Source organism: Anabas testudineus, chromosome 19 (genome assembly GCF_900324465.2).
Source record: "Anabas testudineus chromosome 19, fAnaTes1.2, whole genome shotgun sequence".
NCBI classification, from domain to species: domain Eukaryota; kingdom Metazoa; phylum Chordata; class Actinopteri; order Anabantiformes; family Anabantidae; genus Anabas; species Anabas testudineus.
In genome coordinates this window covers 12,258,054-12,280,456 of record NC_046628.1, presented here as the reverse complement: position 1 = coordinate 12,280,456, position 22,403 = coordinate 12,258,054, and the positions used below count along the sequence as shown (strand labels likewise).

Sequence of the window (22,403 nt, the reverse complement as noted above, 5' to 3'; positions counted from 1 at the left end):
AAAATAAAATATAATGTCTGCCATGCTTGAAGTGGCATTTAAAATATGCATATATCCATAATTATACATGTTAATTGAATATATTGATATATTAGTAAATATGTATAATCATTTCTTTAAGACACGCCCCCTGTCAAAACGTCACACCGCAAACATGGCAGCTTACTTGAGCCGGTTGCACCACATTTCGCTCCACGTTTCTAATGCGGAGAAAATAGCAAATGACCTTGTCAATAAATTCAAGTTTAATTTGTTTGCTACGAGACTAACCGACAGGTCCAGGCAGCTGGCTTTCAGAAAAGGAGCTGCAGTTTTCGTCGTGAATGAGAGACCAAAGCAGAATAGTGTGAGGTGCAATGAGGAGCTGCAAGACATCACTGTGAAATGTTCCCAGGATCCACAGGCAGGGAAGTACAGCCAGAATAATCCATCGAAATGTCTCTACGATGTCAGCCCAAATTATCCGGTGGATACTGTGACTAACGTGTGTTTCGAGGTGGAGGATGTGGAAAGGTCATTCAGGGCTCTTCGCCATGGGGACTGCACTTTTCTGGTGCCTCCCACCACAGTTGAGGACGACAGAGGTCTTGTCACCTTCTCAGTGGTTAAATCTATAGTGGGAAATGTCTGCCACACTCTAATTGACAGGACAAAATATGAGGGAGTCTTCTTGCCCGGGTTCGATGTCAGTGAAAAGGGCTGCAGCTTGGAAGAAGAGGACGTGTCCTGTCCAATCACACACTTTGATCACATAACTTATGCCTGTCCCAGGAAAACAACCCACCAGGTCATGAGGTGGTACGAGAAGCTCTTTGGTTTTCAGAGGTTTTTCATTGATAGGTGAGGCATGTGTTGACACGTGTGACATATTCTGTATTTTGTGTAAAGCTGATGTCAGTAATGGTGACAGTTTATTCTATTAAGTAGTAATGAAGATGTGGATGAAGGTTTTGTCATAAACCAGGAGGGCATTGGACTTCGCCTTACCGCCATGGAGTACTGGAAATGCAGCAAAGCGGGCATCATTCTTCCCTCCGTGGACAAAAAAGAACCAGACTGCAAGTTTGTCATTGCAGAATCACTTCCTGAACAAGGTAACGTTAACAATTTTATCTTTCAAAGTATTTCATTTCTGCCATTTTTAAATGATGAAATAACCCCTGCATCATTGTACACTCACTTATTTCAGGCAGAAATCAAGTTGACACCTTCTTGGAAGAGCACAGGGCCCCAGGAATCCAGCACATTGGGTTGTACACAAAAAACATAGTTTCTACTGCACATGCAATGGCTGAAGCTGGTGTGCAGTTTTTCTCCCCTCCACCTGCTTACTACACTGAGGTGTGTGACTCTTTACAGAACCACATAGCAGTTTATTCATACATGCAGAGAGGTTTTTACTTCATCCATATTTTATTTAACAGGTAAAATGTAATAAATATGTAATAAAATGTTAATTACACACACTAAATTCAGCACAAGCTGAAGATTTTAAATAGTGCAAATGTATGTTTGTCCACTTGCAACACCACTGTGTACAATTTGCATATACTATATATCCTAATCTTTCAATGACTCATCAGGCACCAAAGTCCACTCCAACACCAACACAATTTTTACCAGAAGACGTATGACGTCAGGACCTTTGACTTTGTATTTGTTGTCTTTTACAGCTCTCTGCATCATTTCATTAGACTCCAACAGAAAATATTACCACCACTTGCTCATATAGAAAGTTTTTTTCTATGATTGTCTGTTCAATAACAAACACACCTTTCTGACAGTTTAAACAAAAACTGAGAAATTACAGTCGTATAAAAGTAGAATTCATGGCAGAGCTTATGTATTAGATGACATTAGATCTGACAAGTTTGGCCAATAAAGTGGCCGGTGAGTGGATATTGATTAGACTTGCAATTGTGTTAAATTGTACTATAGTTAACACTTTTACCTTTCCTGTTGTGGCAGGTGGGAAAACAACAGGAAATAGAAGAGGCAGGACACAACCCCCAGAGACTGGCGCAGCATGGCATTCTCCTGGACACAGATCTGCAGCAACATCCCATCTCCCAGACAGCACCCAGCGAAAACAGAAGGTTAGAGGCAGAGGGCTTTCTCTCCATCCACTATATAGAGTATTTTATTTAACGTAAGATAAAACTAGCTAGATAGAGACATCCAACATTAAATAAGCCCCTGGACACGGCTCATGTAAAATCAGCCAAGTGACATTAGCTTGTTATCATCCGTTTTCAGATACCTTCTCCAGGTGTTCACCAAGCCCATCTTTGCAGAGGACACCTTCTTCCTTGAGTTGATAGAGCGAAAAGGTGCAACAGGTTTTGGCGAGGGGAACATCAAGGCACTGTGGAGGTCCGTGCAGGCGTACATGGAGAATGAGACGGGGGTCTCTCATGGAGAGGGATCACCAAAAACAGAGCAAACTGCTCAGTGTTAGAAGCGCTTAACATTTTACCTCACAATATAATGTAAAATATTTATGGATGTGCTTTCTTTTTTCAGTGGTGAATTTAGTGGTAAATCTCCTATTACTGTTACTGTTAAGCTGCTATCAAAGTACAGATTATATGTTGTATTAATATCTAGCTTTAGCCATATCTGAAGGAAAGAAACATACAAAACTGCACTGTTAACAAAGTGGTACAAAAACAGTTGTTGCATCCTATACTTGAAATGTTGCAACAAAAAACATGCTTGGTGTTGCAGTAAAGGAATGTCTTTGTTTTTCAGTGTGAGTCAAGAGCAAAGGCTCCTCAATAAATCTGTTACAGCAGACAAGCAATTCATTACTGTCGTCAAAATAATGTCTGTTTTTCTTAGAATGTGTGTGGGCCAAAGTTCAGTGCTCTCGAAATCTCTTAGTAAACATCACTAGAGTGTTGTGTTGTATGTTATACTAGTTTGTATGATGTCATGGTATAATACTTACATTTATGGTATACTTTATATATTTGAATGTTTTTTTCTTAAAGCCTAGTTTGTAATCTTACTTTACTTTGAAATGTACATTTTGACAATACTTACCATTAATACTTAAAAGATTTATAGATTAAACTGCATTAAGTGCAATTAGTTCCAGCTCAAACTGCTTAAAGATTAGTTTTTCTTATTAAAAGTTAAAGCATAAAACACAATATGCACTCTGCTTTTTCTATAAATACAATACTGTTCTATTACATAGTTTTGTATGCAGTATGCATATTTCTGATGCTGTGGCGGTTGCAGCAGTGTGAATGCTTTGGAAAAATTATGGCTTTAGAGCGTCTGAGATAGGATCTTCAAACCCACAGAGATGTGCCAGTTCAATTAACTAGGCTATAAACATTATAGTCAGGATTAGTGGGATAGATGAGAAGCAGTGAAATTTAGATGGAGTTTAATGAAAGCCATATGCTCCTTTTATGTCCTCACTTTAGTTACAGTATTCCATTGAGTAACATCTGAGAATAATTTCAACCACAGGCTTCAGAAAAATCAAGTTAAGATTTCATGTACTTCTGCATTTTGACAAATGGTGTCAGTGTTTTTCTTTCGCTTAAGTGTCACTTTGTTGGACAATCTAAACTTTTAGAGATGACCATAAGTGAGCTCATTGATAGGGAAAGGTATGAATTATAGGAATGATGATAATACATGTAAAATAGGTTTTCCCCTCAATCATATTTTTGATACAGTATGAACAGAGTTAAATGTTTAACTGCATTTGATTAACATTATGAAAGAAAACAAACTAAATCTCATACAATGTTAAGTTTTGTTAAGGATAGAGAGGATTAACTGTTCATTAAAACTGAGAAGGGATGGCTCCGGTAACAGGAGTGCTTTAGCCATCTGTCTGCAGTCAGTGTGAAACACAGATGGTATACAGCATTCTTCATGGGATCTCAGTACTGGGAGTTGGAAGCTCACTTCCTATTTACTTTTAACCATATGCTAGCTAAGGTTACATTACATAAGAGAGATTATTCAAAACCAATATATCCATACATATTATTTATCAAACATATAGAGGTTTGTGCACTCTATTTCTCAACTGTGGCCTTTTTGTTGCACTCTGATTGGTGGACACTGCCCCCTATGGTTTCGATAGTCACAACACAAAGTACCAAACTTGTTGAATGCTAAACTTCTGCTTCTGTGCTATAAGTTGTTTTGTTCACTGGTTCCCTAAACAGGGATCTGTGTCTTTTAAGCAAAAAAAAAAAAAAAAAAAGTCATTTTTTTCTAAATCACAGACTTTCTAGACTGCTGTAGAGGTTTTGGTAAAAACTATTTGTCTCCCCCACACTGTAGAAGACAAATCCTTAGTGGCCTAACACAAAAGGCAGACAGTTTAAAACCGTAGAGGACCATTTGACAGTCTAGGGGAGATTAGTGGCTCACAACAGATGTTACTCCTTGATTAACAATAGTGTCTGCCAGGGGTGAGCCTCAGCTCCCCACCCTTCTGAGGCCCAGTGTGTTAACTTCATCCCCCACAATATCAATGAGCTTACTGTACATGATTGGACGTGATAGAATAATAAAATATAGTTGCTTATTTATCTACACAGCAGGACTTGGTCTGGGATCACTGAAATCCAGTTGTTTTTGTTTTTTGAATATGCAGTTCAATTATAGCCATTGGATTATATCATTCATGTCATCATAACCAAATGTGCTATGCTGATGTGGCCTAATACAACCGTGCTGCAATCCATCCTCCCTTCACGAAGGTGATAATGTTCAGTTTTAGCCGAAGCTATTTTAGAGACGTGTTAATTCAACTGGGGACGTGCTGTTTTTGCTGCTGTTTAACTGTACTGCCTTTTACTGGGAGGTGTTTCTGAATGTATATTAACTGTTCAGTATAAAACAATGTCTTCCAAACTAACCTACAGCTGAATCCGCCCATGAACATTACCACCTTCAGGAACAAACAAATGAATTTCCTGCATGACTGTTGCTTTAGAGTGCACTAGTTTCAGCCATGTGTAGCTATAGTGGCACTGACTATGTGTGTACACATATTTCACCATATATGCATAGATAACCAAACTAAGAAGTGGGTTAGCGTATTGCATGCTGATGTAGGTTATGATAAAGCCAGAATTCACATCATGAAAGGAGGATACCTGATTGTTATCATATGTTTTGGACTAAGCCTTGTTGGATCTCATTTTATAAGGGGAAACAAACTATAAATATATATATATGTCTGTCTGTAAGTCACACACAGCTGCAGGGTTATGTGTTACACCACTGGATGTTGTGAAAGTACCTTGTCTATATGCACAGCTCAAAACTGAGATTACTTTTCATTATTGCAGGGCGGATTAAACCACTAGTTACACAAGCGGGGGTGGTGAGTGGCACCATAAGTCGCACAGAGATAGATGTGTCACTTTCCAAACAATTTAAATATCGCAAATGTTGGACAAGAACTTATGATAGCATAAATGAATACAAATAAAAGGTGTAGAAGTTAAATGTGTAGAAGTAGTAATAACCGATGGGACACATGCGCCCCTGTGCGGAGTGGTTCCCCCCGTGTGTGTCGTCACAGGCTCCTGAGCGTGCGGTGCCGGACAGTCGAGCAGAGCAGCGGTGTTGGAGTTTGCAGCAGCTGCATCGACGGGGAACCTGAGGTGAACTAGTCTCTTTGCTTTCTGTCCGACCCCCCCCCCTTTGCTCTGACTTTTCTGCTGAAGCTTCACCTCCACACGATCCGGAGACACTGACTAGCTTCCCGGCGTTGCTGCGGATCCGAGGAGTTTCACCGCGATGCTTGTGAGTGTCCCTCTTTAAAAACGTCAAGCAAAGAGTGTGTGTGCTCGCTAACTTGGGAGCTGTAGGTAGTTCATAAAGTGTGATGCTCCTGTGTTTTGAAAGGTGGTGATTGTTGTTCTGAGCAGTTTAATCTCAAGTGACCAGCAACAACTGTTTCACTTCTTTGAGGAAACGTCGCTCCAGTTAGCTAGCTTAGCAACTTTTCCCCATGTAGTGCCTTAGCTGTGTCCCTTTTGTCATGTTTTTGCTCATTAACGTTACTTAAAATTGTTTTTTTAAATATTTATTATAACTGTATTACCATTCAACAGACCAATAAAAACAATCAGTGTGATGATGTGTTGTAAAAATGATGAATAAAACAAAGTGTCAGTGAGTTAGTGTCTAAACATGTTCATACATTTGCAGAGTGACTGAAATGATCTCTGGAAATCACCTCATGTCATGTCAGTATCATCCATTCATTTAGTTTCACATAGCACAGGAAAGTGTGCTTAATTAGTTTGACATCTGATAATTTAATCACATTAGCTGACATAGTGACCCAGTATTCCATTTAACTTTATACTAACATAAAATCCTCCTTGGATCTATAGGATTTTCAGTGATCTAATCTAATCTCTAACTGGCTTTCCACTCATGTATTGAACACATGTAAAGATAGGTCTGAGGTATTTGTAAACTCTTCTCGTGAATGAAAAAAGCCACAGGGTGCATGCTTTTTTTTTTTTTTTTTTTAAATATCTGACACAGCATTATTTGGTGGTCATGTCATTTGTGTCTTCCTCAGCCTGTCTGGTCACACGTTGTGGCACGGCGCTGGCACGTCATTGCCTTATCTTTATCTAGACAACCTTTCCCTCAGGTTGGAAGACGGGGGCTCGCTGACACACGAGCCAACCGATTCTGCAATTGAAGTGCTCAGTGGGATCATAAACACAAGAGCTTATTAAACCTGAACTTCTTCAGTGTCCATGATTATGACTGCTAAAGTTCACTTCTTCTTAAATTACAAGGTAAATAGAGAAAACAGGAGTCTCACTGTCTACCTCCAGTTGAATCATTTTACTTTCGGAGCATCTACATTTCATATTTTATCATGAGTAGCTTATGGCTTTCTCTGGAGTTCAAAATCCTGTTTGCTCTGCAGCCTGTGTGTAACATTATGTGAGCTCCCGTCACACCGATTTCTTTGCCAAACTCATTTCCCTTTCATGAGGGATTTTGGAAAAGGGGTTTAAAGGACTGTTTGTGCTGGTTACTTGGACAAGCTCGGTTTTCAGAGCCTTTTCTTCTGAAACTGAGAAGCATCCACCTGGAGGGTTGGCAAGTTCATTTGAAAAAGAAGAAGAAAAAAAAACAACAACTGTTGAACAGTTTTAGCTCGAGCACAAAAGAAGCTCCCTATCACAGCACGCAGATGACTTCTTTTTCCTTGTTCATATCAATGAAAATATTTAGACACATTTTTAAGACTCTTTAAGATCCTGTGTATTGTAATACTACTTTTATGACATTGTTGACATTACAAACTCTTGTCCGGGAAAAATAAAATGTTCCTAGTAGCAGGTTTTCTTTCCTTTCATTCCTAAATTTGATTATAAGTTAATGGCACTATGTTCACTAAGTGTGTCTTATTGGGTCTTTTAGCGTTGTTCTGCTGTAGAAGTCGTAGGATGTTGGGTCTTCCACCCTTTGTAATTGAAAGTGGACAGCATTTCTCTCCAGCTCGGACAGGTTTTTTTTTTTTTTTTTTGAAAGTCTCGATTACAGAGCTCAACAAAGCTCTTGTCCTGGACAAATGTATACAGTGCAAGTGATTATGTATGAGATAATTAAACAGCAGGCCTGCTTTAAAACGTAGGCCTCCTTGGCTGCCATGCATAGCCATGCTGAGCCTTTGTGTTTATGGTAAGTGGGCAGCTGCATGCTTGTGAGACCTTGGCTGTACCCCAGACCCTCAACTGAGCCTGATAACTACTATTGAAGCCCCCCAGCCATGCTCATTTCTGACTATTCACTCACAGCTTTAAATGTAGAGTGTGCCTCCTGTTTGACATAATTTCTGGGAACATGTAGACAGCTGTGGACTAGCCTGCACCCTACAATGAGTTTCATGAATTTCCTTTAAGTTATTCAGCCGTGAAAAAACTCGGCGGCACCTGCCCTTTGTGGTACTTAATTAATAGCACCAACACAAAGCGTTCTGGGCTTCGAATATAGAAATTTCACAGTAAAACCGATGTCCAGTCTTGCATAAAAAGCAGAACTGGTTTACCAGTAATCCAATCATGTGGTTTTCATGTTTCTTGCATGTCTGTCTGCCTTTTATGATATGATCTGTCAACACGAAACATTATGACATGATGAACTGCTCAAGTCCAAATATGGGCAGCTCAAAGAAGGAGCCAAAAGCTTTTTAGGAACTTGCATATTTTCTCCATTGGATGTTTTTTTAAGCTAGTAGCTAAACTTTTACCCAGCATTCTTTTCACAAGTGGCATGGTCATGAAGAGCAGCACAAATCCCTCAGTTGGGTTTCCAATCAGGCTGTCTCAGGTGCACAGCAGATGCTCGGATTACAGAGACAGCCACAATACTGGGACTGTTGAGAGCTGCACACAGATCTGACTGCCATGAATGCAAGAATGTCAGAGGAGGATGGCTTTTATGTTAAGTTTTGCATTTGGTCACACTTTGGTAAAAAAGTTTAAAGCATGTGTGATAACTATAGAATAGACAGTCTTCTATTTAATTAACATGTAGAGTTTGTTGGTATACTATATGAAATAGTTCTAACAAACAGTATTGTTTTCCACCTGCTGTCCAAGTGCTATACAATGGATTAGCATTAGCTGTAATTGTCAGTCAGACACAAAGCTGCCAAATCCTTATGTAATGTTGGTCTAAACCATGGGATTACAGTCTAAGCAATGTATGGAAAAGCTCTAACTAGGAAACTGAGCTTTTAGGGTTGACTGCAGTTTAGATGTTTATTGTGATGAATAAATTAACAGTCTTTTTTGTTGTTGTACCTGACCCTGATTTAATAATCAGGAAAAGTACAGTATGGCACCCGTGTCTGATCATGTAAAGAAAATACAGCAGCATCTGTTCAGGCTTTTGAAAAGCAAGCTGATGTTAAAACAGGCCTCCGCTTTACTGTTGACCTAATCGACTCTGTGGTTTCCTCTCTTGTCCTATCTAGCGCTCATTTAGGCCGCATGATAACTTGCTGTTTTTGACACCCCAAAGCTGCGATGGTTGTAATGCTTTTTCTAACCACAAAGGAAGTGTGGAGACCCATCAGCTTGTCCAAGGCAGCGTTGCTGTTGTCTTTTAGGAAGGCTGCTGTCATTGCAGACTATGCTGCAGTCACTCAGCAGCCTGTTTGCATGTGATGGAGAGCCACGTCTGAGGAAAACGTCCCGCAACGTTCTTCCCCTTCTCAGAAATTAGATTTCTCACTTGTCACAGTGGTTTCTGCTCCAACCCAGATAAAGGGCTATCAGGCTGCAGAAATGTAGAGTCTCCCACTGATTCTAGATAATGGGAGCATCGTTATGGAGGTGATTCAGGTTTTGACGTCAGAAGGGGAGTGGCGCCTTCTTAAGCAGAAATTCTAGACACCTTATTTGACAGATTACAGCTTCATCTGCATCTTTAAACACAGCAGGGAATGCAGTATTAGGCGAGTGCATTGGGTGTATCCAGTAAGCATTGGAAATAATGCCTTAGTACGTCTGTCGCATTAGGTTCGCAGGTTTGCCAGGACAAGAAAAAACTGGACTGCCCTTTGCCAGCGCTTCTAAACATGTTTTCCATTCAGAAAGTGTCACATGTTTGAATGGTTTTCAAAGGCTGTGGGGCAAGGTTAGGCTTTTATAATTGTGTGTTCAACTTATGTCATAGAGCCGAGGAATGTTTATAATTATGTTATAAACCTCGCCCATTTAAAGCACTCGGCTCAGATTTACGGGGATAAAAGCGTAATGCCTGAGCATGAGAACGATGATAAACTGGTGCAGTTCTTTGTAGCTAAAAGTAATGGATGTTGTTTACAGTGTAAAGTCCAAAATGTTAGACGTCAGTTAGACTTATTCACATTTTTCTGGGGAAAGAAAACTTTTTAAACACAAAGCAGTTTTCTCTATCCTAGCAGGTAAGTAGTTATGTCACTGCTGTGAAACACTGATCTGTGTGGTTAGTGGTCATGCACAGAATAAGCTGTTCTAACCTAGTGACGCTCCAGGCTTTGATCTGTTCTTTCCTATTCACAGAGGCCACATGTTAAAGCTGCCAGTTGTCCTTGAACCGTGTTGATCTCCTTGTAAAAGTCTGCTAAAAATATATCTGTGTTCAACTTGTTTTCTTGATGTGATAAGTGCTAGTAATAGAAATCATATGCTGAATGCAGACACCACCTCCACCGTGTCAGCTTCCTCGGGGTCTTGTGATGCCGTCCTCTCTCCCTGCACACACACTCCATCCCACCACCCGCAGCCTCTGATGCTGCCTCTTTTGTTTCCCACTGTATCTCCTTTTTTTTCCACAGAGCACTCTTTTGTTTCACATCCACCGTCTTTTTTCTGCTTCCAGTTGTTCTGTCATTCAGACCAGACACTCTCTGACCTTGCAGGCATCATGCAACTATCTTGTCTCCGCTGCACTTTGTTTCAATCCACTACCTGATGTAGCATCAAGGGGAACTGATCTGAGGGCACTAAAAATCCCCTGCCATGATTGTATAGATTTACATCTGTGGCTAATCAGCTGTTTTACTGTAATCGTGGTGCAGCACTAATGCGAAAAGAGTTGTTTTGATAACCGCAAGGTCAGCTATTCCCAGCCAGCCCCTGAGGATTCAATTACACAACTTTGACTTTGCTCTATTCCTCTTTGTGTGCTCCAGAGTGGAACACTTTGAGGAAACTTGTTCTCTCAGATGACTGATAATCCTCCGCACAGACTAGCAAGAAACAAACAAGGTATAGAGTTCCACTTTAAGCGACTTGCTGGAGAGACCGCATGAAAGTGAAAATGCAGTTTAATTTTAATTTACAGACAATGGCACCATGTGGCGACATTAGCAATGCCTTGCAAAATGAGTGTTGCTCGCTGACTCGAGAATAAAAGGCACTTGTGAAACCACTGATCTCCCTTGAAATTTTTACTTTACGTCTTTCACTTCAAGTTGTTGAACAGGTTGCTCATGTGCAGAGAGATTCAGCGAAAAATGAGGGCCATGTATACAAGTCTTTTTTTAGTTTCAAATACTCATCTGTAGGTTTTTAAAAACTCTGACACCTTTTGCAAGAGACTGCGGATGTAGTGTGCCTAGATTCAAAACAGCTACTATGAATGTTAAACATACTTAAAATCTGTTGACAACGTGAATTTTTAGGAAAAACATATTCATCATATGGTGTTTCAGAAGTAGTTTTGCGAGGATTAAGGATGTTGCGATGCTTTTTAGCTGAGCTACTGCTGTTGCTCAAGGTGTGGCAATGTCAAACAGCTGTTCTGCCCAGACCGAAATATCTTAAAACCTAGGGAGAAATTTGCCAATCATTCTTTGAGGGGTGCATTGGGTTTGCTCTGCATTATTAGTGTGTTTTAAGGTCTCCACCCACGGCATCTGTTCTCCTGCTCAATCTAGCGGGATTGTTCCCTGCTTATATGGTCGACAGAATGTCAGAAATGTACTGAATTCTAATCCTGTGCTCATCTTTGTGCGTCCACTCAGGATTGGGCCGAGGAGTGAAGCACATTCCTGAAGGAGTTGAGGGCTGCTGTCTAAAGCTTATGAGAAACCAGCCTGTTCGCACCATGTCCGTGAAGATGGCCTCCAGCTCTTCTTGCCCTTACTGGAACGCCGTGGGACAAGCATGTGTGTTGCCATGGTGATCATTTACAAGAAAACACTGGAAAAGAAAGGTGCTGATGATGTAACATCCAAAAGTACAGACTTGGACTTGGTGAGGGGTTATTTTGTACTTACGTAAACTTTATTTTCCCTGTGTGAAATGTGTCACTTTATGTTTGGATGTAGCTTCGCCAGCAGACTTCAGCTGCGCTTGTCAAGGGCAAAGACAACAAGGTGTTGCTTTAAATCAGGAGATTTTTGCTAGGGATTCATCACTTCATAGCTGTTTTATGGCTCAATATTATATTTTTCTATTTTGTCAGCTTTAATCGGGCTTAAATTTGACTTGGTTTCCCGTGAGTCAGATAAGTCAAATAGAAAATTCTGTGTTGTGCATTTCAGGAAGTGAAGTCAAGAGAATTTATTGAATGTTGAAGACTGGGAATAAGGGGTGTTTTTGTTACAAATTACTGATAATTGCATCATTATAGCTCTCAAATATTATCACCAGGGCATTTGTTATCTAGTTTTGAATACTCTGGGTTTTATTTACTTCAGTCTAAATGACAATAGTGCATTTTTGTTCCATTGGCTCAGCAACTCTGACTCATTTGTAGTCAGCAGCTATGCAGTAGAAACCTGCTTTCTGCCAACACAGAGTGAGAAATTCCCTCATTAATATGGACCATGCTTGCCCTCTCAGCCACGTGAAATGAAGTCATCATGCTCTGGGGCTGACCGTCAACGAGAGGCATTTCTGGTGGAACTCCCCCTCTGATCGGTTGATGGCCTGCACTTAATGCAGCCAAACTCTTATACAACATACACTCTTGGGGCCAGTAATAGACACAAATAAATTTTTATTTATTTATGAAACCTGTTTCTTTGAGGTTTTGTTTTATGGCATTATCACAATATCATTCTTGCGATCTGACAATAAATCTGTCTCTCTCTAGTACCAGGCACAGACCATGAGCCAGGGGACTGCACTTTTCTCTTGTGGACTCATGGGTAAGAGTCTGCCATCTTTTTTTTTATTTTTTTTTAACACAGTGACACATGAAATGGTGACATATATACATATGCTATAAAATGTCCACTGTCCCTAAGATATTAAAATATAAATCATACAGTATATCAACATCTTTTAGGCCATTATGCTTTTTATTTTTTCTGAACCACTGTCGTCAGTGTACGTGGATGTGACCTATAATTATGTATTTACAACACTCCTCAACTGTTGAAAATGTCAAGTGTTGAGTTACAGCAGCAGCTTGGAGGGTTTGTCATATTGTAACATTTCATAGAAATTATTGGCAGAACAGTCACAGCTGAATCTGGTCATTGGTCACACATCGTTATGTGAAACAGGTGCTGCTGCCAAAATGTCTATGAATTACTGTGTTAGCAGTTTATCATTAGCCAGTGATCTCATTGCACTATCAACAGCATGCTTCAAAGTTAGAGTTAAAAATGTAGTTTGTGACCACTGAGGCTCACGTTCCTCATTTAGCTATTGTAATATTAAATGGTATTTTGTGCTCACATTACCTGAGTGTAAGCTTGGCCACATCCTGGCAGAGAACACAACAGTACCACTAAGCGTTGTTGCAATACAGTGCCCTTTGTTCTTCCTCCTGCCCCTGTACCGTAGGTGGTATTTTGGAGATTTTCTCTCTAGTGAAGAATAGACGTCTTGCATACCAGGAGTGGGCAGTAATCTGAGCGTTGAGCATCTGACTCACAGTCGACTGACCAGTTCTGTTGGCTGACCCATTCAGCAATTCGGTTTCTGTTGTGGCAATGACAGGTGCTTTCTTGGCATGGCGGTGTGTATACTGGCACACAGAAGCTTAGTGATGGCAGCTGGTCTGAAACAGAACTGCTGTATATCCCTACAACAAACAGGGTGATAACCTTTAGTCAGAATGTTTATGATGGGTTATTCACATTTTATCAAGACTTATTCCAGCAGAGATGACGGGTGATATCAGGTCAGTTAGACATTGAGCTCTGTTCCCTTTCAGCTGTGCTTACAGGATGTGAAGCTAAAGCAGAGCTTGCAGGGCATGATTTTATTTTTAGTGCCAATTACACAAAGCAGTGAGTAGTGTCAATACAAAGTACACAAGCTGACAAGAGAAACATGCTGACCTTAGCTGGAGCAGTGTCCTGGATGTTATCCATGTTTAGGTTGCCAAACTTCTCGTTATCCAAGGACCTTGGGACTGAAAGTTTTTATTCCCCAAATGTTCTTCTCACAGGCCTATGCCTAAAGCTATTTTCATATTGTGTTTTGTTCTTCTAAAGGTGTTTGCATTCCCTGCAGCATGATGTTTTTGTGTGTTTTTTTTAAATATTAGAATAAAGTTGGATCTTAACATATCTCCTTATTTTTAAAGATTAATAAATGAAATTAATCTTTGTTGCAGAGACAAGCCGGTGGCATGAGGTGGGTCACAGCTGTGCCATTCAACAAAGGCCAGTTGGGACAAGCCTGGAGAGTTTGTGGGACGTCCTGCCCGACGTAAACAAGAGTTCATCCCACTGGGACTGGGATGTAGGCCCCACTTCGAGCACAGTCACCAGCTTATTGCAGGACCTTAGCTTGGCTGAGGCAGCATCCTCTCACTCCACTGCACCCCCCAGCAAGAGGCAGTGCCGGTCCCTGTCCTGTTCAGATGAGCTTGGTGGATGCCGCTCTACCTGGCGCCCCCAGACCTCTCGTGTGTGGACAGCAGTGGAAAAGAGGAGGTGCCACAGTGGAGGCAGCGTACAGCGCGGTGGAGTCGGGAATGTGCAGCTTGGCTTCCCTGCCATGCAGCGTAGCTCCAGCTTTAGCCTACCCGCCCGCTCCAACACCTTGGAGCTGCCATGCTTCACCCAGCGCCCCCCCTGCCCCTCAGCGTTCACCGGCCTGACACCTTCCTCCTCCATGCCCCTGTCCTCTGAGCCATCACTGCAGCCCCTCTACCTCTCACATGAACAGATATGCCTCGCAGAGCCTTGTGGACCCTCTCCACCCAGCTCCCCAGACTCCACTCCAGAGCTAGAGCGACGTAGTGGACAGGGGGGTCTTGCACGTAGCCGCTCACAGCCATGCGTCCTCAATGACAAGAAGATTGGTGTGAAGCGCAGGAGACCAGCTGACTCGCATAAACAGAGGCCTTCACTGGATCTGGCAAAGATGACCCAGGTTGGTATTTAAACGTATCACTTTCTAAAACAGATTACAAAGCAAGAAACTAAAGATAGTTGCTAAATAATTCAGTCTCTACATCTGAGGCACCTGAGCAAGTTCTAGTGGGATCACTGTCCAGAGCTTGAGACAAGACGCTTAGGAAATTACACGCCAGCTGTAACATTGTTCTATGAGTCTTACCCACATTTACTGGTTATACTAACTGGTTGTTGGGGCAGTTTGCACCTTCTGTATTGGATAAACAGACTTTTCCATCTAAGGTCACACCATTGTTTTCGTTCTTCCTCATTATACCTCACAGTGTTTCTACAGGCACCGTCATTAAATTAAAGTGATTGTTCATTAATAATCCAGGTCACACTCCATTATATGGGTCTGTATTTTCACTTGTAGAGCACAGAGCAAAGCATGGCCTTTTTAATGTGTTGTACAAATATGATTGGATCAAATCAGGAATTAAAGAGCCACTAAACTGATTATATGAGTTCATAGAGATTAAATAACTGATCTTATCTTGGCAGCTATTTGTCTATTTGATAAGTACACAGACACACGTAAGTATAGTTTCACACATACACGAGCTGGATCACAAGCACAGAGCTGGACTTGGCCCTTGTGAGAAAGTCACCCAGAGTTCAGCATTGTCTTAACAACAACGCTGCTGTGACACGACAAGCAGACGCCACTCGCACTCCAAACAGGGATAAGGTCAGCATGGAGAAAGGAGCCTTAGGCAAGGCAACCAACAATATTTTTGCTGAGAAATCATCAGGGTGCAGAGATTGATAGCATTGGATATTTCCTGCTGTTCACATATTGTTGGCTTTGTAACTCTTTTAAGAAGGAACAGCTGTGATATTGACATTTTCAGATCAGGTAGAAGAGAATGTTAATTGCATTAAATATCATCTTGCAAATTTCTTTTAATGCCACAAAAATGCACGTAGCTTGGAAGATTCAGGGAAATCTCGTGGAAGAGATCATTTATAATGATGGAGTACGCCTGCTTGACACTGAACTCAAGGGCTTTATCACACTTCACGTGCGTCACCCTATCAGAATTCAAAGTCACCTTACTATTCAAAGATTGGTCACTGTGCTGAGTGTGTCTCTAAAGTGTCCTCTCATCCACACAGCGGTGTAGCTTACCCAGAGAGAAATTGCTACCCTCTGGGTGGCTCGCTGCGGCTCTGAATGTCAGGAAGTAGAGCAGCTGTGGAAGAGGTTATAGATCGTGGCAAAAGAGAGATGCGTGTTGGGTAAAGAGCTATTGATTTCTGTAAATTCAGCTCAGTGGGTGGATCACTGCCACAACTAGGCTTTATGAGCTATTGATCAGATTTTATTCACAGAAAGTCAAGGTCAGTATGGACGAGATGTTTTGCTCTATTCTCTTTTCATTTAGAGCGGAGGAGGGGGTCAAGCAGGTGAACTGGGCACCAGTAGCATTTACTCATGACCCTGGTCCTCTGCAAAACACCTCTATAATCTAAACTGCATATGGTCATATCAGTTTGTTCCCATGATCTGGGTCTGAAGTGCCAGTGAAGAAAACAGCAATGTGACACTGGCCTGGTGCTGACAAATGTGCCCACTTAACCAGAGCCAAGCAAAACAGTCGGGTGCCTTTTGATCTACTGCTGCCCAGTGCAGACGATTTTCACTGCTACTTGGTCAGAGACATGGATCATAACTTTGTTTTCCTTCTTCTCTGACCTTGATTAAACCCTGAGTGTTTTAATTCAATTATTGACTATATAATGCAAAAGTGAAGTTAAAGATAAATTGGATTTATCAACAGTTTACTGATTTATATATATATATATATTAATCTTTTGAATAGTTGCAGTCTTAGTTTGTATACCTGGCTCTCGAACAGTCCCATACTTGTTAAGTATTACATAAGCACACAAGTGACAGGAGGTTTCACAGAGGCGCTATTCTACTGTGTCCTTCTAGCCTGACACCGCAGTAGTGTGGCCCGATGCAGCTGTCCTGCTGTTCTCCACATTAACTGTAACTGTAGCCCTGTGATAGGATAAGCCTCTGTCCTAAAAGCTCCTACTCCAGTGTGTACAGCTGTCACAGGACTTGTAGATTTGCCTAAGGAAGTTTCAGGGTTTACCAGATGTATACATTCATTGTCTAGTGGTAGTGGAAGGCCAGCAGAGTCAAACGTCTGACATGAGTGATGTCCGCCCTCTGGGTATCTGGCCACTTGCTGCCTGGCTTCTAGTTGGACCTCAGATTGCATAGACTCACTCCCCAAACTAACAGTTGCTATATTATGTATCACAGGCTAAATTTATACCCCTCAAATCTTGTTACTTTTTTATATTGTAGTGGATGTGTCCCAGTGTCCAGCTCTAACCTCAGCGACTCTCCCACATACCGGATGAGTTTTGCTTTCATAAGGTGGCTGCATGCATTTAGTGTTGTTTATGTCCTGGTTAGGGCATGTCATAGCCAAAGATGAAGGAAAAATGTTGTTCCACACCAAATATGCCATCACCATGGAGACGGTGGACTCCTACCAGACCAAAGATTTGACTTATTTGTGTAAGTGTGTGCTTGTTTTTCTTTAAAAACTTCAGTTTTATGCGTCTAAAAATTACCTTTGTGTTCTTTCACAGAAACTTCAGAATTTCCACAGCCTTAGCCGCCCTGGAGTCACAGTGGAAGACAGCTGTGAGTCAAGCCAGGCCCTCTCAACTCTCAGGAGTGACGCTCATTGCGACACTGACGACTCATCTGCAAACGAACACTGCTTGGAGGAAATCCAACTTCAGACCAAAGAGGGTGAGATCACCAGGGACCTGTTGTCAGATCCCACAATTGAGGAGGTGGACTGGAACTCCACTGACTGTGGCAACGTGACACCAGGAACGACCATTGGCAAAGTCAGCGAGCCTCTGTGGGCAGGGCTGTGTAGCATGAGGAAGGATGTGTATCAGCTTGGAGGCGAGCTTGACATTGAGCAAATTGAGAGGAACTGAGCTGGTCTGCCTTCCTGCTGGGGGAAGCTGATTTAGGGGACTGAAAGTTTATCACCAGGCGGTACAGTAAACAGTACTAAAAGTCTTAAGGACAAAGCAAGTTGGAAGATAATGCATCAAGCAATCCAGCACTTGTCTTTTTTTCCTCAAGAAGCAGGAGATTTTTGGGCTCAGCGCTCAGTTTTTGGGGATGTCGTGTAGTCAGAAGCTACTTCTCCCCAGGTGGTATCTTATCTGTGTCTCAGGAGAAACGAGGAAGTCGGCGAGGGCGGATTCAGGTGTTGATAAGAACTGATTCATATAAAAAAAAAATGTATTAACACTGGCTCAGAGACTGCTGTCTTGAACATTTCTTTGTAGCCCTGATTACCTTTCGTTGTACTACATTTGGAGAGAATTCACAGCAGGTTTGTATAAATTCTCTACAATAGAAAGAGTGTTTGTTCCTCTCGTGTTCTACAATAGTACAAAGGTAGATGATGGACAGAAATGAAGACTACTTTGAGAGCTCCTTTTAGGAAAAACTCCTTTCGCTTGTACTGAGCAACAAGCCGCAAGCACACGCCACCTGTAAGCTACATAGAAGAGCTCAACGTTTCACACAGTAACATCCAGCTTCTCTGAGATCTGTGCTCCTGTTTGTGCGACAGAGACTTTGTGATGCTAATAGCGTTAATATTATTTTTTTCCTTTTTACAATTTGTAACTACAAAGTTATGTAAAACAAACATATTTCTGTACAAATAAACACAGTTTTAAATGTATCGTTCGCAGTCACAGTGTTTTAATCACAACATTTAGGATGCTGAGCCTAAACTGATGCAACCACAGTGCTCCCAGTCCCCCTCTCTCACTGCTCTCTTAAAGCTCAGCTGACTCAGCTGGTAGAGTAATAGGAATAGGAATAGGAATAGGAATGATGTCTCCCAGTAGTTAACCTAACTAGCTTGAAGCCTCTGTGAGTAATAGACTAGACACGTGTTAATGTTGATTGACAGCTGTGAATCTGGGTCACTGAAGCCTTCGAGAAAGTCCCTCCACATTATGAGCTAGATTTGAAAGTCGTATATCAACTAAAATATTAGAAAAAGTTATAAGCTGCATTTTCATGCCGATTTTCGTGACTATTTCTTCCAATGGAGTATATTTACAATGCACTGAATTAATGCCACTAATGGTATTAGCAGAGGACGTGCATTGACAGCTAGGTCATTGTTGGAGATGTCTTTAATGCAACAATGCAGACTGTTCCAATTAAGTGGCAGGAAAAGACAATCACGACCCTAGTACTACTGATGAGCCTGTGTTTGTGTGCTGAAGCAGGGAGCGAGTAGGGAGGACGCCAGGCAGCAGTGGGAAGTCCGGTTCCTTTTTCTTTTCTTTTTTTTTTTTTTTTTGATGGCTGGTGAAGCGATGGAGCGGCGGTTCACCCCAGAGACCTCCCTCCCTCCCTGCACTGAGAAACAAAAGGGGCCTTTTCTCTGAGGAGCACAGTGACGTGGGAGGCGGCTGTGAATCTGTGAATGTCAGGGCTGCTGCTGCTGCTGCTGCTGCTTGTCTGCGTCCCCTCCCCAACTCTAGTGCCTGTGCAAACTTCCAGAATTATAACGTTTGATCCACTGCTCCAGTACAGCTGCATACCACACGTACAAGTTCGTTCAGACTCGCAGCAATGAATTGTATTCTTTGAAAGTGAAAGGTGCCACTGAGGCCAGAAAGCCAGCTCACAAAAGACCAGCTGAGTAATTTGAAGATGGCTTGACATACTATACTCCAGGCTCAAATACCACACAAAGCATAACTGTGGGATCATAGTTGTCTACGGGGCCAATGTATACTCTTGTAAGGTACTGGATTATTATGGTGTTGCATTACAGTCTGTATACATTGACAGTGAAGTCATATTTACACAGCCACTGCAAGCCACTTGTTTTCAATGGTTAAGCTCTTTTTGGTTAATGAATCAAGAGAGAAATGGGTAAACAGAACCCTTGTAAACGTGCTGTGTAGCACACTAAACACTGAAGGCCTCTGGCCTTTAATCAGCTGAGTGACAGCAGTGAAAGGAGGCTGTGTTATGAGAGTAGATAGGAGCACATCAGGAGGGGTGCACTGTGCAAATGTTCTGCACTAGAGTCGTCCACAACCCCCACCAGTACTGGGTGGTGGTTACTTGAACTGTCACTGGAGGTTATGCGCAGTCTTATCTGCTCTAATGAGGATTCACATCATGCTTCATTTAGTTTTTCGGGGCCAGATGTCCCTCTGTAGATGCAGATGTTTAGGGTTCATTAACGTGTATTGTTTACTTTCCTATAATGATCAGGTTACTATAATGGTTATTCCCTCCACATGTTGGCAATTAAAAGGTTAAACTACAATTGCCTGTAGTTATGAGAATTTGATGCCAACAGTCTAATGTCAGCAACAAGTAAATGTCTCTTTGTCAGTACCTGAATTAACAACAAGTTGTTGAATGAAGTGAAACTGAATGCTGGTGGTAGTTCTTGCATTTGGCGTTTGCACCCACTTGGCAGCTTTAATGCGGTTAGAGTGAAATGTAATTTAGCTGTACCACCCGGTTACAAAACATTACCAGCTGAGCAAGTGTTGTCTAAATACACGAGCTTTACATTGAGCTTTAAATGAGTAAACCTGTTGCTCTGCCTGTGTGTGTATTAAAATCACTACACCATGACATTAACAGATATTTGCAGTGTTCACCCTTACAGGATGATTCATACAAGACCGAGCCGCAAACTGCGTGACTTTTTAAAACTGTCTAAGCAGCAACATTCTGCACCCACATAGAAGACACGTATCAAGGTCGCACACAAGCCTTCTTATGGAAAATAGTTGTAGAGTTGAGTGCAGTGTCCCTTCAGCAAGACAACTGCAGGATTTAAGGTGTGAGCACTCAATCTAAATCATTTGGCTTCTGCATTAGGCAACACACTTTCACAACCAGGGCCCCAGCAGATACAGACAGCTTTAAAATTGAGGTCAGCTGTAAGGCTTCAAATATTTTGCAGATCAAGACAGTTCGTTTACGCTGCATGGTGACATACGAGCACCCTTTTGCCTGGATTATACATATGCACATGCTTGCGTATGACATCATAGGGTCATGCTTTGTGTCTGAGGAGCCAAGCCTCTGAGGCTTTAGTGGACAGTGGAGCAGGGGTCACGTCCCTGGAGGGGTCTATGACGGCTGCGACCATGTCAGAGGAATACAGACTGCTCTCTGTATGAACCAAGACACTTGTAAAGACTTTGAGGGAGGAATGGGGTGGGGTTGGGGGCAGCCAGAAGAGGGAGGAAATTCAGGCATTGGCGCCAAACCCAACGAGTTCTGAGGTTTCAGAGCTGTGCCACTGAATGCTGTTGGCACAGCTGCCCACAAGGGAAGGAGAGTGATGAAATGTGGGGAAACCATGTGGCTTGGCGATTAAGAGCAAGAGGCCTCCACATGGACCAGAGCTCCACACGCTGAAGGGAGGGGACAAATAACTGGCTGCTGTCAAAACAATTGCATTTTTCCATCATGGATAATGGTGCATTTACAGCTGCAGGTGTGTGGCGTTGTCTGGTCAGCTGACCCGCCATTTCCTGTCAAACAGGAAAAGCTAAATGAGAAGAGATGAAAGTTCAACACACAGCTGGAAGTTGTTAAGGTGGGTAAATGCAGGTGCGTTACAAGAGTGCCAGTGTGAGAGCCATGTAAGAGGAGCCTAACAAAACATAAAGCATAAAATGAATACGGGATCAGAGTTATGCTGCAGCAGTGTCTGTACAGTCTGCACCCATATATGCAGATGTGTTGGTATTCCTCCACTCATTTTCTGACACTGAGAAAATTTTGCTTTTTTTTAACATTTAACATTTTTAACAAGATTTATATTGTAAGAAATAAAAAAAAAAAGATAAACTTTACATTTTCAAAAGTGAAAACTGAGACACAGCTCTCTGACAGTGAGCAGTACGCGTCAAAATGTCTGATCTTATTGAGCACAACATAGCTATACTATCTCCATATTTCACAGTTGTGACTTCTCTTATTTGAAAGCTTCAGAGCTGGTGTGACTCAATAAGGTCTTGTTTTCTTTCATCCTGTCTAAACAACGTTCTGTAGCATTGTGGCATTTTAGCAAAATCCAATCAGGCACGTTTATGTTTCCCTTCTCAAAACTTGATCCTTAATCTTGGAAGTCAGCTTTTCCCTCGATTCTTTTTCTTTTTCCACCAATTAAACCGTAATTTTTTGGGACCGTTTTATTCTGTAGCAAAACAAAAGCCTGCAGGTATATGACAAAATGTGTCAACGTACACCTCACACACTTTATGCCACATCTGACATTTGTATAAGTGTCAGAATTTATCTAAAATTTTACTTTTCAATCATTCCAACAAACAGTTTTTTAACTTTTCAATTGGCTTTAGACTTTTTATGCAAACTCCAAAAACCAGACATGGCAACCCACTGGTTATGCTACACATATGGCACATTTTTAAATAAATCATAACTATGTCAGATTTGGTTAAAGAAAAC

The 22,403-nt window shown here is 41.6% G+C and overlaps 2 protein-coding genes across 2 annotated transcripts; both read left to right on the top strand.

The window, feature by feature from the left end:
* Positions 1–147: 147 nt before the first annotated feature.
* hpdl (4-hydroxyphenylpyruvate dioxygenase-like) lies at positions 148–3,105 on the top strand. The gene is made up of 5 exons (XM_026350668.1): positions 148–840; positions 928–1,094; positions 1,190–1,341; positions 1,969–2,096; positions 2,257–3,105. The coding sequence occupies exons 1-5, from the start codon at positions 155–157 to the stop codon at positions 2,456–2,458; spliced, it is 1,335 nt and encodes a 444-aa protein (XP_026206453.1). The 5' UTR covers positions 148–154; the 3' UTR covers positions 2,459–3,105.
* Positions 3,106–5,582: 2,477 nt separating this feature from the next.
* fam53b (family with sequence similarity 53 member B) lies at positions 5,583–18,272 on the top strand. Its single transcript, XM_026351479.1, has 5 exons — positions 5,583–5,790; positions 11,537–11,768; positions 12,613–12,667; positions 14,089–14,852; positions 17,492–18,272. Exons 2-5 carry the CDS (start codon positions 11,679–11,681, stop codon positions 17,852–17,854), a joined length of 1,272 nt encoding a protein of 423 aa, XP_026207264.1. The 5' UTR covers positions 5,583–5,790; positions 11,537–11,678; the 3' UTR covers positions 17,855–18,272.
* The last annotated feature ends 4,131 nt before the right edge of the window (positions 18,273–22,403 follow it).